The following is a 15,615-nucleotide window of genomic DNA, read 5'->3' as shown; positions in this document are numbered from 1 at the left end:
ACATCAGTAAAATGTCCATACTACCTAAAGTAATCTATAGATAGATTCAATGCAATCTCTATTAAAATACTAATCGCATATTTCACTGATCTAGAACAAATACTCCAAAAATTTATGTGGAACCAAAAAAGACCCTCAAATAGCAGCAGCAATCTTAAGAAAGAAAGAAGAACAAAGTTGGAGGAATCACAATATCAGATATCAATTATACTACAAAGCTACTGTAATAAAAACAATTTGGTTCTGGCACAAGAACAGGCATATAGATCAATGGAACAGAACAGAAAACCCAGAAATCAAAGCAAGCCTTTATGCTTAATTAATATTTGACAAAGGAGGGAAGAACATACAATGGAATAAAGATAGTCTCTTCAGTAAATGGTGCTGGGAAAATTGGACAGGCACATGCAAAAAAATGAAACTAGACCGCCAATTTACACCATATGCAGAATAAACTAATAAAAACCTGTGGTATATATTTACACAATGGAATAATATGCAGCTGCAAAAAAGAAGAAACTCTTACCCTTTGAGACAGCATGGAGGAACCTGGAGAGTATTATGCTAAGTGAAATAAGCTAGTCAGAGAAAGACAAGTATCACATGATATCACTTATATGTGGAATCTAGTGAACAAAATAAATTGATGAACAAAACAAATCCAGAGATATTGAAACATGCAACTGACTGACATATATCAGAGGGAAGGGAGGGCAGGAAGAGATTAATGAAAGAATGTATATGGATACATGGCTAGCCCATGGACAAACAATATTGCAGGGAAGGCCTGGGAGGAGGCAGGAGTGGAGCGGAGGAGGGTCAACAAGGGAACATCTGTAATACTTTCAACAATAAAGAGTTTAAAAGAAAGAATAAATTCAAAATGGAGAAAAGACTTAAATGTAAGTAATGAAACCATAAAAATCCTAGAATAAAATATAGGCAGCAAAACATCAGACATCTCACAGAGCAGAATTTTCACCAATACATCTCCTAGGACAAGAGAAACAAAGGGAAAAAAAATAAACAAATGGGATTACATCAAACTAAAAAGCTTCTGCACAACAAAAGAAACCATCATCAAAATGAACAGGGAACCCACTGTATGGGAAAACATATTTGCCAATGGTACATCCGATAAGGGGTTAATTTCCAAAATATATAAAGTATTCATACAACTCAACAAAAGGACAAAAAACAATCCAACTAAAAAATGGGCAGAGGACCTGAATACACAATTCTCTAAAGAGGACATACAAATGACCAAGAGAGAGATGAAAAAATGCTTAACATCAGTAGTCATCAGAGATATGCAAATTAAAACGACAATGCAGTACCACCTCACACCAGCCAGAATGGCTACTATCAATAAATCAACAAACGACAAGTGCTGGCAAGGATATGGAGAAAAAGGAACCGTAGTATACTATGGGTGGGAATGCAGACTGGTGCAGCCACTATGGAAAATAGTGTGGAGTTTCCTCAAAAATTAAGAATGGAACTGCTGTTTGACCCAGTATTCTTACTTCTGGGAATATATCCTAAGAATCCCAAAACACCAATAAGGAAGAATATATGCACACTTATGTACATAGCAATGTTATTTATACTAGTTAAGCTCTGGAAACAGCCTAAGTGCCCATCAGTAGATGAGTGGATAAAAAAGCTATGGTACATATACACAATGGAAAACTATCCTATCTAATAAGAGAGAAACATGGCAATTAGCGTACGACTGCTACCCTTCCCATTGGCTAATCAGGGCGATATGCAAATTAACTGCCAGCCAAAATGGCGGCCAGCAGCCAGGCAGCTGGAAGCTAACATGAGGCTTGCTTGCTTCAGTGACGGAGGACTCCAACATTCCCCGCCTGCCTTGCCAGCCTCTGAGCCTGCAGTCTGAAACATCGTAACAAATACAGAAGCTAAACAAAACCCCAGAAACCTGCTTTCAGCCGGCGGGATCTCAGAGCTGGAGTTATACATTGTTTCAATTATAGAAACCAGACAAACCAGATACCTGCTTTCAGCAGCAGAGGCCTCAGAGCTGGAGCCAGAGCTAAAGATGGCCCAGAATAAAAAAAAAGAAAAAAAGGAGCAGTGGGGAGCTTCAGTCACCTGTCAGCCTGAAAACAGCCCTCAGCCCCTCACCCAGACTGGCCAGGCACCCCAGTGGGGACCCCCACGCTGAAGGGTGTGTGACCAGCTGCAAACAGCCATCATCCCCTCATCCAGGCTGGCCAGGCACTCCAGTGGGGACCCCCACCCTGATCCAGGACACCCTTCAGGGAAAACCAGCCAGCCCCACCCATGCACTAGGCCTCTATCCTATATAGTAAAAGGGTAATATGCCTCCCAGCACCGGGATCAGCGTGACATGGGGCAGCGTCCAAACCCCCTGATCACCCTGTGGCTCTGTGTGTGACAGGGGGCAGGGACACAACCTCCCTAACCGCCCTGCTCTGTTCGTGACAGGGGAAGGTGCCCCAACCCCCTGATCAGCCCTGCTCTGTGCCTGATAGGGGGGAGCTCCCCAACCACCTAATCGCCCTGCAGCTCTGTGTGTGACAGGGTGCGGCACCCCAACCCCCTGATCGGCCCTGCTCTGTGTGTGACAGGGTGTGGCGCCCTAAAGCCCCCCATCCCTCCACGGGCCCTGCTCTGTGTGTGACAGGGTAGAGCCATAACCTCCCCATCGGCCCTGCCCTGAGTGTGAGAGCGGCGGTGCCCCAACCCCTTGATCGACCCTGCTCTGTGGGTGATAGGGCAGCACCCCAACCCCCCTGATGGGCCCTGCTCTGTGTGTGACAGGGGGCGGCGCCTCAACTCCCCTATCGGCCCTGCTCTGTGCGTGACAGGGAGTGGCGCTGCAACCTCCCCATCGACCCTGCCTTGAGTGTGACAGGGGGCAGTGCCCCAACCCTCCAATCGGCCCTACCCTGAGCGTGACTGAGGGTGGCATCACAACCTCCTGATCCGCCCTGCTCTATGCATGACAGGGGGCGGCACCCCAAGTCCCCAATCGGCCCTGCTCTGAGCCCGACCAGGGGCTGCACCTAGGGATTGGGCCTGCCCTCTGCCACCCGGGAGCAGGCCTAAGCCATCAGGTCGTTATCTCCCGAGGGGTCCCAGACTGCGAGAGGGCACAGGCTGGGCTGAGGGACCCCTCTTCCCCCCCGAGTGCAGAATTTTTTGTGCACCGGGCCTCTAGTATAGATATAAAAAAGAAGGATCTATTATCATTTGAAATAGCCTGGAGGGACATGGAAATGATTATGCTAAGTGAAATATACCAGTCAGAGAAACATCACATGATCTCCCTTATATGTGGAATCTAATGAACACAATAAACTTATGAATAAAATAGAACCAGAGGCATGGAAACACGGAACAGACTGAAGAAACTCAAAGAGAAGGGGGGCAGGGGGGGGTCGAGAAGAAATTAACCAAGGAAATTATAAGCATTGCCCATGGACACTGGCAATAGGGTGGTGGGGGACAAAGGGAGGAAAAAAGGGGGGAATTTGTAATATTCTCAACAATAAAAATATTTTTTAAAAGGTTATGAGAAAAATAAGGAGTGCTCCACTAAGGAAAAAAACAACAACAACAACACTTCCTCTTTTTTAAAAAAATATATTTTATTGATTTTTTACAGAGAGGAAGGGAGAGAGATAGAGAGTTAGAAACATCGATCAGCTGCCTCCTGCACACTCCCTACTGGGGATGTGCCCGCAACCAAGGTACATGCCCTTGACCAGAATCGAACCCGGGACCCTTCAATCCGCAGGCCGACGCTCTATCCACTGAGCCAAACCGATTAGGGCAACAACCCTTCCTCTTTAAAGATTAACTCTAGGGCATATAAGTAGAAAAATAAAATGAAGTAATGACAATAATTAGTTGTTTTGAGGGTAAAATAGAACCCTGGCCATCTTTTCTCACCTTTACTACTTCAGTGTCACCTGCTTCCCTCCAACTACCTGCATGTGCATTTCTGCCTTCTGCCTTTCTCTGGCCACCTGAGCCTCCTCTGCTCACCAACTGTGTAAAGGCTGTGGGTATTGCAGAATTCATGTCCCCACTGCTCTGGAAGAGCCTGATAACAATGAATGAAGGGAATTGGCAGAATAACTGAGTCTATACTGGCTTCCACAGTTCATTAGCAGAATTAGTTTCAGTTACCCACAATGTTAATTCACTTGACTGTTGAAAATCCTTTATTGGCTGTCTCTCTTCCCTTCCTAGTCTCACTTCCCCACTCCCCTACTGGTGCTCCCTGTATTATCTATAATAATAAAAGTGTAATATGCTAATTAGACCAGATGTCCTTCTGGATGACCTTCCAATCGAAGGCTGAGGTGGCCACTGCAATGGGCGGAGGCAGGGGCCATGCCGCTTGCAGGAATTTCGGGCATTGGGCCTCTAGTCTCTAAATAAACTACATGCTTTGAAATCCTTTCCTCAGGGTCTACTTGTGAAGGAAACTAAAGTAAGATATGAAGCACTTTGCCATTGTAGGAAAATTTTTCTACGGGAACTAATTTCCTTCTGTAAGTGCTGCTTTTACCATGATGGTAGAAATTCCTTATCTTTCTCTATATGCCTTAGATGCAAAGCCCTATGGATGACAGTTACTGACTAACTGACAGTCCTGATTTCAGTCTCTTCCATCCCAACAGATCATACATACATTTCTCCAGCAAAAGTTTCAGAGGCAATTTCATTATGCTTCTCTCATACTCTACCCAGTACAATAGTATTGACTTTGTATTGTTAACACACCATTGTATTTCCCTCTGCCTGGGATGTCCTCCTTCTGCCAGCATTCACCCCTCCACATTCCATGTCATCCGCCCAATGTAAGGCAGAATTAACTGTTTCCTTTTTGCATTTTGATAAAATGTACTTTCTATGTACTTCTACAATATGTATTGCATTATATTTAAATACTATATTTAAAGTTTATGTATTTCTGGCTACAATATGGCTATTTTTTGAGGACTAGCTTCTTCTAGAACTCGCAGTGTCACTTAGGATATGCACCTGATTTAGCACATTCTAAGTACTTATACCTTTGAGGAATGAATGAATGAATGTCTTTATGAGACCTGAAAGGAAGCCTCTGGACTACATCTTTATGTTGGGAAATAGACTACTGCAGACCAGAATTTAGTACTCAATTAACAGAACACAATTTAAGAGACCAAGTATCACATACAGAGACAGAACTAGAAATAAGTAAGCAAATTATACCACAGCCAAAAAATAACAACAAAAAATAGCAACAAAACCTGGGTGTAATAATGGTCACCCCTAACTGGCCTCCTGCCAGCCTGGTTGCCCCCAACAGCCCCCCCCCGCCCCCCCTGCTGGCCTGGTCACCCTTCACTGGCCTCCCTGCCAGTCTGCTCGCCCCCAGTTGTCCCCTTGCCAGCCTGGTCGCCCCTCACTGCCCTGCCTGCTGGCCTGGTTGCCGCCAACTGCACCCTCTGCCAGCCTGGTCGCCCCTCACTAACCCCCTGCCGGCCTGGTCACCCCATGCAGCCTGCTGCTCAGTCATTTGGTTGTCCCTCACTAACTCCCCTGCCAGCCATGTTGCCCCACGCAGGCTGTTTGGTCATCCATTCGGTTGTTTCGGATGTGATGGGACCTGGCTCTTTATATATATAGATACTATCTTGGCACTACCATAAATAATGCGTTTTTTATTATTATTTGAGAGTATCTTAAAGATAAATGATGTAGAATAATTAGTAGAAATATAAATTAGAATTGTGAATTATAAGAAGCTAGTGTTGGTAACTAACACACTTAACTTAGTAGCAATCCTAGCAGAAGCTCAACAACTGCACCTGAATTTGGCCTAGTTCAGCATTTGTGAGCAGATACAAATGTGGAGGATTCATAGAATGTGGAGATTCATAAAGGTCCCAGGAAGCATCCCTCTCAGTTATCATCTATTTCAGCACTTTATTCACTGATTATTTCTTCTATCCTGTTTGTTTTTTAAATGTTTTTCTTGATTTTAGAGAGAGAGGAGGGGAAAGGAATAGATAGACAGAAACATTGATGAGAGAGAAACATGGATTGCCTGCCTCCCACATGCCCTGTACTGGGGATCAAGCCCACAACCTGGGCATGTGCCCTGACTGGGAATAGAACCTGTGACCTCCTGGCGCATGGGTCGATGCTCAAACACTGAATCATACCGGTCAGGTGTCTTTCCTGTTTTACTAGACTGGGGCTCTGCAGACAGATGCACTTCCTCTTGCAACTACAACATCTATAACAGTGCAAGGAACTTAGTAGGTAATCAACAAATATTTTTTAGTAATTTTGTTGAGCTAAGAAAATCTCAAAAAAGAATATGATTTCAGTACAGAGAATCTGTAGGAAATATGAACTCTTACTGTAACTACAATCATAAAAAAATATAAACTTGTACTTTCATATACCATTCAAGTCAGGGCATTTTACCTTCTGCGTATTACTAATGTGCACTGGCCATGAAAGCCATTGTACAACTGTAGAAACCTATTCTTTTAATCAGTTTATTGATGTAATCAGAAAAGTTTTAAGTAGAAATTTCTTAATTTTTAAAGGAGACTTCTCTTTTTTTTTTTTTTTTAAATATATTTTATTGATTTTTTACAGAGAAGAAGGGAGAGGGATAGAGAGTCAGAAACATTGATGAGAGAGATCGATCAGCTGCCTCCTGCACACCCCCCAGTGGGGATGTGCCTGCAACCAAGGTACATGCCCTTGACCGGAATCGAACCTGGGACCCTTCAGTCCGCAGGCCGACGCTCTATCCACTGAGCCAAACCGGTTCGGCGGAGACTTCTCTTTATATTGATTTTTGACCTAAACTTGCCCTGGGCCTATGCTCTGAATGTACTTTGACATGTACAAGAGCATTACAATCACTCAGCTACCTCCATTAACACTCATTAGTCTTGTTTGATCATATGTATAAATATTAAGAAACACTGTTATACTTTAAAATTTATTTTAACCATTTTCCATATTTTAACCACAGTATAGTCTTTTATTTGCTCTTTATAACACAACTCTCTTTTATCCATCCTGTTTGCTCCTTTAACATTTTTCTTGTATCTAAATTCTGTGCCTTAGAAATTTTTAATGTGTTCCCGTGATTACTCAAATATTCTTTTCTCATGAGTTTCATCACAATGACTTTGGGTTGTTTATAATAAAATAGGGGCTCTATTGTATAATATACCAAAGAATTACGTAACTGCACAATTCTAGGGGATATACTGAAAGAAAGAAGGAATAATTGTGATGTTAAACTATTCATTTCATATAGAAATAGGATTTCTTAATTATGGAAATCAATCATTTTGTTCTGGATTTGAATACTATTTTAAAACCCCAAGAAGTGTATTATAAAAATTATAAGTGGCTGGAAATTCTAAATGTTAACATAAGTAAAACTGGGGAAACTGATTTAATATTTTTACAGGGTTAAGAGAAAATTTAAAAATACAGGATAAAGTTAGATAACTTACTTTTGAGGGCACAACTCTGCACTTAAACAAAGACATTTTCATTAGGTACTAACAAAAATAGCAGAATAGCAGAGTAACTAAGGAAAACAAAGAAAGGAAGGAGAATAATTACCTGAGATGTCATAATCCTATTACTCAACAATGAGGTAAAATAAAATTCCAAGAAGGAAAAGAAAATGGAAGGAAAAAGAGAAAAAAAAATCTGAAAGAAAAGGAAGGAAAGAAAAGGAAAGTGAGAGGAAAAAATGGTAAAGAGCAGAAGTGGGAGGGCTGATTATATTTATTTAGGGAAAAAAATTACAAGGAAATGTAGGTGTACCAGTTAGTTCTAGTGGTCAGTCAACTAACAAATTGTTCTTAGTGCCCTGTTATTTAAGAAATGAGGCTATTCACTGATTTAACAGTTCTCTTCCTCCTATTACACACCTACCAGTGCATGAGTCCCTTTCTTGCGGAGGTCCCAGTCTAGGTTACTCTCAGGAGAGCCTACCAAGAAACTTATGAGTATTTTCAAGTTAAAATATATTTCAGATAGATGTTAGCTTCTGATCTCCAGAAAGTACTGTGTCATGTTATTAAATGTGAAAAAGACAGATGAAGAGAAAAGAGTACTGCTTACCTATTTTAATTTCATGTAACAAGTTTCTTGTTGTTGATTTACATTAGCGTAAATAAATATTCATAGTGACAATTTAAAGTTTATATAAATAAGTACACTAAATGGTATTTCCACTTACCTTTTCTAGGCTCCCAGAATTAACAGAAAGTTGCTTGTTCAGTTGATGAAAATTGGTCAGCTGATTCTACAGTGAAAAAGGTGGGGCACATAAAGAGCATTTGGTTTGCAATGCTTATTTAAAATTAAACTAAAATCAAATTTAAAATAATTATGTCCAGTCTAGATGAAATCAGTGGCATTTCTTCTATTATTGTGTGAATTAATAATGGAAGAAATGGTAAACTTTTAAATAAATGATTACTGAAATTAAATAAGATGGCAATATGGAAAGCAATGTAGCTATTTCTGTTTGTTTTTTGTTTTTTTGTGAAAGCATAATCTAGAAATCAATTCATTAGTTAATAGATATGCTAGAGAAGTCCTGTCCAATATTGGAAAGCCACATTCAAACCTATACGAAACCTACAGTGCAAAACATGGCAAAAGAGTTACTGTCCCACTCCTCACTTTTAAAAATTCTCACAGCTTGAGTGCCACAAGGTTTAAATCATTTTATTATCTGTTATGCTCTCACTAAAATTACATGTGCAGGTGACAAATAGTTGGGAGTAGCTGTTAGTATGTCTGGTGACAGAATTAAAGATTGTTAGATAACTGGGAAAATAAGAACAGAGTATTATTTGTGAAGTTCTGTAAAAAAATAATTACTGCAAAGCTACAGGGCAAACATCATCTTATTCAGGTGAAAAACAAACAAAACAAACACCTAATTGCTTGGCTGACTGACCTAAACAAGGAAACAACCTTAGAGAACTTAATTACATTAGAAATGGTTTATAGATCTCTAGTCTTACGGATGAGACAACATGGGTTATTTTTAACCCCAGGCACACAGAGAAGTTATTTAGTAAACTGCAAAGCATCATGTAAATATTACTATGACTTGTTTAGATAGAAATGTCCAACAGTTGCCTTCTCAAACTCTACAGAAAAACCACTTGAACTGGAATTATTCCACAGTTGTCAATGTACCTAGCAGAAAAAGAACAAAAGGATAAAAGAGACAGGTTTTCCAATGGAATGGATGGTCCTGTGAGACAGTGAATTCATATCAACATGAAGTATGAGGTGAAAGCTAGATGTCCACTTTGGAAGAATATAAAATTATTTTTGCTTTTGATAGAAGTCTTTAAGCAACCATTAAGATACCTTCCTATTGTAAAATTCTATTCTGATTAATTTATGTTAGACAAATTTGACATCTATTTTAGTAAAAGTTCACATTTAAAGGTGTCAATTTTTAGCCGGTAAGTGTGGCTCAGTGACTGAGTGTTGACCTGTGAACCAGGAGATCACAGTTCAATTCCTGGTCAGAGCACATGACTGCATGGTGGGCTCAATCTCCAGTGGGGGGCATGCAGGAGGTGGCAGATCCATGATTCTCTCTCATCACTCATGTTTCTATCTCTCTCTCCCTCTCCCTTCCTCTCACTGCAATCAATAAAAATATATATAAATAAGGTGTCCATTTTCATTTTATATAAAGTGTCGTCCCTATAGTTGAGCAGGTTTCTTCATTTATCACGATCCAATGAATAGTTTTTGTCTCTCTTAAGCCAGGTGGAAATGAAGACTGTAAAAGCTTTAGAGGTCCATTTATACATAACTAGAGACACAGTGCCGGAAATTTGTGCACTGGGGGGGGGGGGTGGGGGTGAGGAAGGTGTCCCTCAGCCTGGCCTATGCTCTCTCACAGTCTGGGAACCCTGCGATCAATCGCCCCAAATAGATAGGCCCCACACACCCGGCCAGGGCTCTTCGATGGATCGTCCCAAAGAGGGAGGCCCTTCCCACCTGCCGCAGTGCTGCCATGGGGTAGCCTGGGTCTCCCTCTTTGGGGCAATTGATTGTGCCCCACAGAGGGAGGCCCCACCCACCTGCTGCAGCCCGCTGGTCAGTGGCCTGGGCCTCCCTCTTTGGGGCAATCGTGGAGCCTCCCGATTGATCCATCGCCCCTCTGGCTAGTGGCCTGAGCCTCCCTCTGCAGGGCGATCGTGGGGCAATGGCTAGGCCCCCAACCAATCACATCACACCCACCTTGGCTGGCCTGGCGCCAGTGGGTGTCATAGCATGGTCATCGGGACGGACATCTAGAAGGTCGTTTGACTGTCCGGTCTAATTAGCATATTATGCTTTTATTATTATAGATAATCTAATAGCTGCTTCTTAACACTAAATATGACTTTCACTGCTGATCACATTTTAAAATCCAATGTACAGTAGGAACTGCTTTAATTATTAGCTCAAAAGATTTTTAACTATCAAAGATTTATTTACTGTTACATAAAGGACACACTAGAAACTTGGGTATTCCTCTCCAAAACTGAGTTTCTCCAGAATGTGATTCCTTATTGCTATACAAGAAAACCATGATAGCAAATTTTACCTTTTGTTTTCTTCCTTCAATTACTTGAATTTGGGCCTTATTCTCCTGGTAAATTTTCTTCACTTTGTCCAACTCCTGAGAAACATTCTGCCAGAGTTCCAAAACATAATTTTTTTCCTATAAAACAAAAATATTTGAGAACTCATTAAATTATTAACAGGCTACTTACTGCATAGTACAAATTAACCATATTCTTTTGCAGAATGAATTTTCATATAAAAGTCACAAAATAAAAGGAACATGGACAACAGTGTAGTGTTTGTGGAGGGGAAGAGAGATGGGTGGAGGTGGCAGAGGGTATAGGAGGACAGATGATGATGGGAAAAAGTAAAAACAAAGAAAAAAATGAAATAGAACTTCTGTAAAGAGGGTATAATTTAATATTTTTGGTGATATGAAGATGTATTAATAATTTAGAGAATAAAACAAAAGGTGAAGATTTATTTGAAATTTTCTTTTTATTTAGATTTCATAGGCAAAATTAAAACTCTTAAATCAGACATAGGGATGAAACCACTCTCCTTGTTCTTCAACACAGTGTAAGCCTTAGAAATTACTGACAAAGAAAATTGCCCCTGGCAAAATACAACTTTTTTTTTTATAATTATAAAAGTAATAAATGTAATATATGTAGAAAATTGGGAAAATACAGAAAAAGAAAAGAAAATAAGAATTACTTATAATTTTATCAGCTGATAGTAAATATTGCTAACATCTAGATATAATAATTTTTTATAAACGTTAGATGTATTGATATTTATAAATGAGATTTTGGGGGAGAATTCTGTTTTTGTTTTAACAAAATTGAAAATGATACAGTTTAATGTTTGTATTATACTATTTTCACCTGGCATTTTACAACGAGAAGCTTCTCAAGTTATTATTCTTTTAATATAGCCATTCTCAAATGTGCTTCAGGGATCCTTAAAGTCAAAATTATGTTCATAATAATATATACATACTATTTGCCTTTTTGACTCATCTTCTGATGAGTGTAGAGTGGAGTTTCCTGAAGTTTATATGATGGGCTGTGTAATGCTGTCATCACTGATGGTTACTGGAATGTGGTCCCATGCTTCCATTTGTTTTCAAAAACATGTTTAAATTTGAAATACAATAAATACTGAAAGCTACACAACCTACAAACACAAAAATATTTTTGGGGTCCTCAATAATTCTTAAGCATCCTGATGAGGAGTCATGAAACCAGACTCACTGAGAAACACTAAAGGAGCATGTAGAGAGCATTATTTTCTTAATGCTCTCCCCAGCCATTGACATAGGGTCCCTCAGCAAGTTGATGGCAGAGTCTGGAAAAAACCTTGTGGGGAAATTTGTAGCCAATCTGCTTTCCTTCTTTTGAGTGCTCAAACTTGGACCTCACCAAATCTTCTACTAAATAACTGATCCAAATGTAACAAAAAAGTGGGACTATCTTCAGAGATATGACAGGAGACCAAGCCAGATGCAGATGGAAAGGCAAAGAGAGGGAAGACAGGAGGAGAAAAGGGTACGGAATGAGAGTATGGTTTTAAAAAGAAAGTAAAAAAAAATATGTTAAAAAAGAATAAATAATTTTCAAGTTTATAAAATCTAGCACTGGACATTATAACAACAAAACTACTATAAGAGAGATGCTTTTTAGAGACATGTTATTTTGTTTGCTTGATTTTGTTTTTTGAAACTACAACATAGTAGTTTGAAACTACAAACTACTATATATTTAGTCTACATAAACATTTATAAGTCCTTCCTGATAACACTAGTCTAGAACAAAGTAAAGAACATGACTCCCTCATTTTTTCCTCTTCTATTACTTTTTAAACTCAATATTAGATACATGCTCCTTATCAAGGTAAATATAGTTAGCTGATTGATCTAAAATATCACTTTCATAAGTCAATTCCAAAACCAAATTTCCAAGTAATAAAAAAATATGACTCTTCATATATAACCATAAAATCGAAATTGTAATACAGAATTTCTAGTCCCCTTATATAAATGAAGAAACTGAGGCACAAAGCTAGAAGTAGAATAGGGATTCAAATCCATACAAGAGATGAGATACCTCGGATATGAAACTGTAAGTTAGAATAAAATTCCCTTAGGTATAACCACAAAAAATTAGTATTGAAAATAAGATATATAGAACATGGCTTCCTAAATAGTTCAATCACTATGAGGGAGGCTAAAACAAGAAAAAATGTAATTGTAGAAGTATCACTTTAGAAAAATATAATGAAGACAACAGTACCAGAAGAAAAATAAAAAACATAAATTTACAGAAATAGATAACTAATGATTTTTCCCTTTAAAAATTTCCTTGACATTAAATATTTTTATAAGATAAATTCATGTTAAAAGCTTTATGATTCAATTAAAATATAAGAATAAAAGCTAAATATGCTAATTAGAACTGATGGCCGAACAGCTGAACGACCATCCAGACGACCTTCCAGACAAAGCCGGGCTGTAAAGGCCTAGCTCAGCCGTGGGCAAACTACGGCCCGTGGGCCAGATCCAGCCCGTTTGAAATGAATAAAACTAAAAAAAAAAAAGACCGTACCCTTTTATGTAATGATGTTTACTTTGAATTTATATTAGTTCACACAAACACTCCATCCATGCTTTTGTTCTGGCCCTCCAGTCCAGTTTAAGAACCCATTGTGGCCCTCGAGTCAAAAAGTTTGCCCACCCCTGGCCTAGCCCCTTGCACAAATTTCATGCATCGGGCCTCTAGTCTATACTAATAAAAGGGTAATACACTAATTACACTAGGTCACCCGGACATCTTCTGGACATCCGACTTCCTTCTGAACAAAGCCACGGTGGCGGGGGCTGAGGCAGAGGCGGTTAGGGGCTATCAGACCAGCAGGGGAGAAAGCAGTTAGGGTCAGGGTCAGGGATCAAGCCTAAACCAGCAGTCAGACATCCCCCGAGGGGTCCCAGATTGGAGAGGGTGTAGGCCAGGCTGAGGGACACCACCCCCATACATGAATTTTGTGCACTGGGCCTCTAGTTCATAAATAATGATTAACACAGATTTTTAAAAATATATTTTTATTGATTTGAGAGAGGAAGCAAGAGGGAGAGAGAGGTAGAAACACCATTAATGAGAGAGAATCATTGATCAGCCACCTCCCACATGCTCAATGCCACGGGAATTGAGCCCACAACCTGGGCATATGTTTCGACCGTGCATCAAACTGAGACCTCCTTAGTTCATAGGACGACTCTCAACCCCTAAACCACACCAACCCAGGCAATTAACACAGATTTTACAAACTCTCTGTTTATTCAGGATATAATTTAAAAATATGTAAATGTCACTTACTTTATTGGCTAGTTGTAACTGTTCTTGAAGATTCCTGACTGTTTCATCATCTATGTATATATCATTTCCCATCTCTGTGCCAAAGGGAAGGGCCTCCAACTGTTTTACAACAGCATCTTTTAATTCACTGTGCAACCTTTAGAACAGTTAACATAGTAATAATCTAAATTAATTTTAGTAACAGTAATTAATATTTAAGGTTAATTAAACAAACATTTGGGTCAAAAAATCATTCTTAACATAAAAAATCATTTTTAAGCAGACCAAAAAAATTAGAAGTGTTTAATTGCCATTAAATACTGTGCTATAAGAGTGAAAATATCTTACAATTTCAAAAGCATTAAATTTCAAAAGCATTAATTACACTTGAATTCATAAAAATCATATGAATTCAAGTGTAATCAGTTTGTGTCTTTAAACTTTCAAAAAGGTAAAATTCAGATATTATACCTTATTAATTGATAAAACAAAACATTCAGAAAAATACTTAAAATGTGATTGTGTTTTCATACAGTCAATAAAATGGAAATGAGATATGAAATCTTATAGAATTATTTGTTGTTTTCTTCATTGTGTTTCACCAAGTTTATTTGACCTCTTACTCGTCTCAGTTAATAAATAGAGAATAAAATTGTTGCTATTATGAAATCAAGATTATTGAGGCTTTATTTTTCAGCACCTTCTTACATAAGCTTGATCATAATTCTGAAAACCTTAAATTCAACTTAATTTGAAGTAGAATTTAGGGTTTTCAGAATTATAGTCAAGCGACCTAGAGAGTATTTTGCTAAATGAAATAAGCCAATCAGAGAAAAACAAGTACCATATGATTTCACTTATATGTGGAATCTAATGAACAAAATAAACTAACAAAGTGGAGACAGACTCATGGATAAAGTTGTCAGAGGGGAGAGGTTGGAGATGCTGTGTGAGAAGGGTGAAGGGATTAAGCAAAGAAAAAAGAAAAACTCAGGTCACAGAGAACAGTATGGTGATTGCCAGAAGGAAGAGGGATGGGGAGAGGTAGAAGAAGGTAAAAGGGGGATAAATGGTGACGGAAGACTTGACTTGGAGTGGTAAGCACACAATACAATATACAGATGATGTACTATAGAACTGTATACCTGAAACCTATACAATTCTATTAACCAATTCACATCAATAAGTTCAATTAAAATATTAATCTAAATTATAGATAGTTCATACTTTAAAACAACTAAAAGAAAGCACAGGAAGGTACAAATTAATAGACTGATTAAGCGTTTTATTTTAAAATGATACAAACTTAGGAGGAAAAAAGTTTCATAATATCAGAAAAATTTCAAATCAATTCATATAATTATAAGCATAAAATATTTACAATAATCATATAAATAACAAAACTAAAAACTAACATATTGTTACAAATACATATACCTATAAAAAAACTTTAAAAATAAAATGACAAATACAAAATTCAAGATAGTGTTAACCTCTTGCAGAGGGGAAGAAGGATGGGATAGAGAAGGAACACATGGATAGACGCATCAATTTGGGAACATAAACGTAAAAATATTTTTGATGTTAACATCTTCAGCAAATTTGACATAGGAAGTTTTGAAGCCTGCTGTCAATACAACAA

General features: G+C 38.7%; 1 protein-coding gene across 1 annotated transcript in view; it reads right to left on the bottom strand.

Annotated features, from left to right (window-relative positions):
- Positions 1-15,615, bottom strand: part of SCLT1 (sodium channel and clathrin linker 1) — a 100,216-nt gene that overhangs the window by 66,105 nt on the left and 18,496 nt on the right. The window contains exons 6-8 of the mRNA XM_081093496.1: positions 13,995-14,130; positions 10,661-10,777; positions 8,273-8,338 (exon numbers count right to left, since the gene is read on the bottom strand). Of these exons, the coding sequence (XP_080949622.1) occupies positions 8,273-8,338; positions 10,661-10,777; positions 13,995-14,130 (319 nt within the window). The remainder of the gene's footprint in view (positions 1-8,272; positions 8,339-10,660; positions 10,778-13,994; positions 14,131-15,615) is intronic.

Source organism: Myotis nattereri (assembly GCF_964212035.1).
Source record: "Myotis nattereri genome assembly, chromosome: 5".
Classification (NCBI taxonomy): Eukaryota; Metazoa; Chordata; class Mammalia; order Chiroptera; family Vespertilionidae; genus Myotis; species Myotis nattereri.
This window is presented reverse-complemented; position numbering and strand designations above follow the sequence as displayed.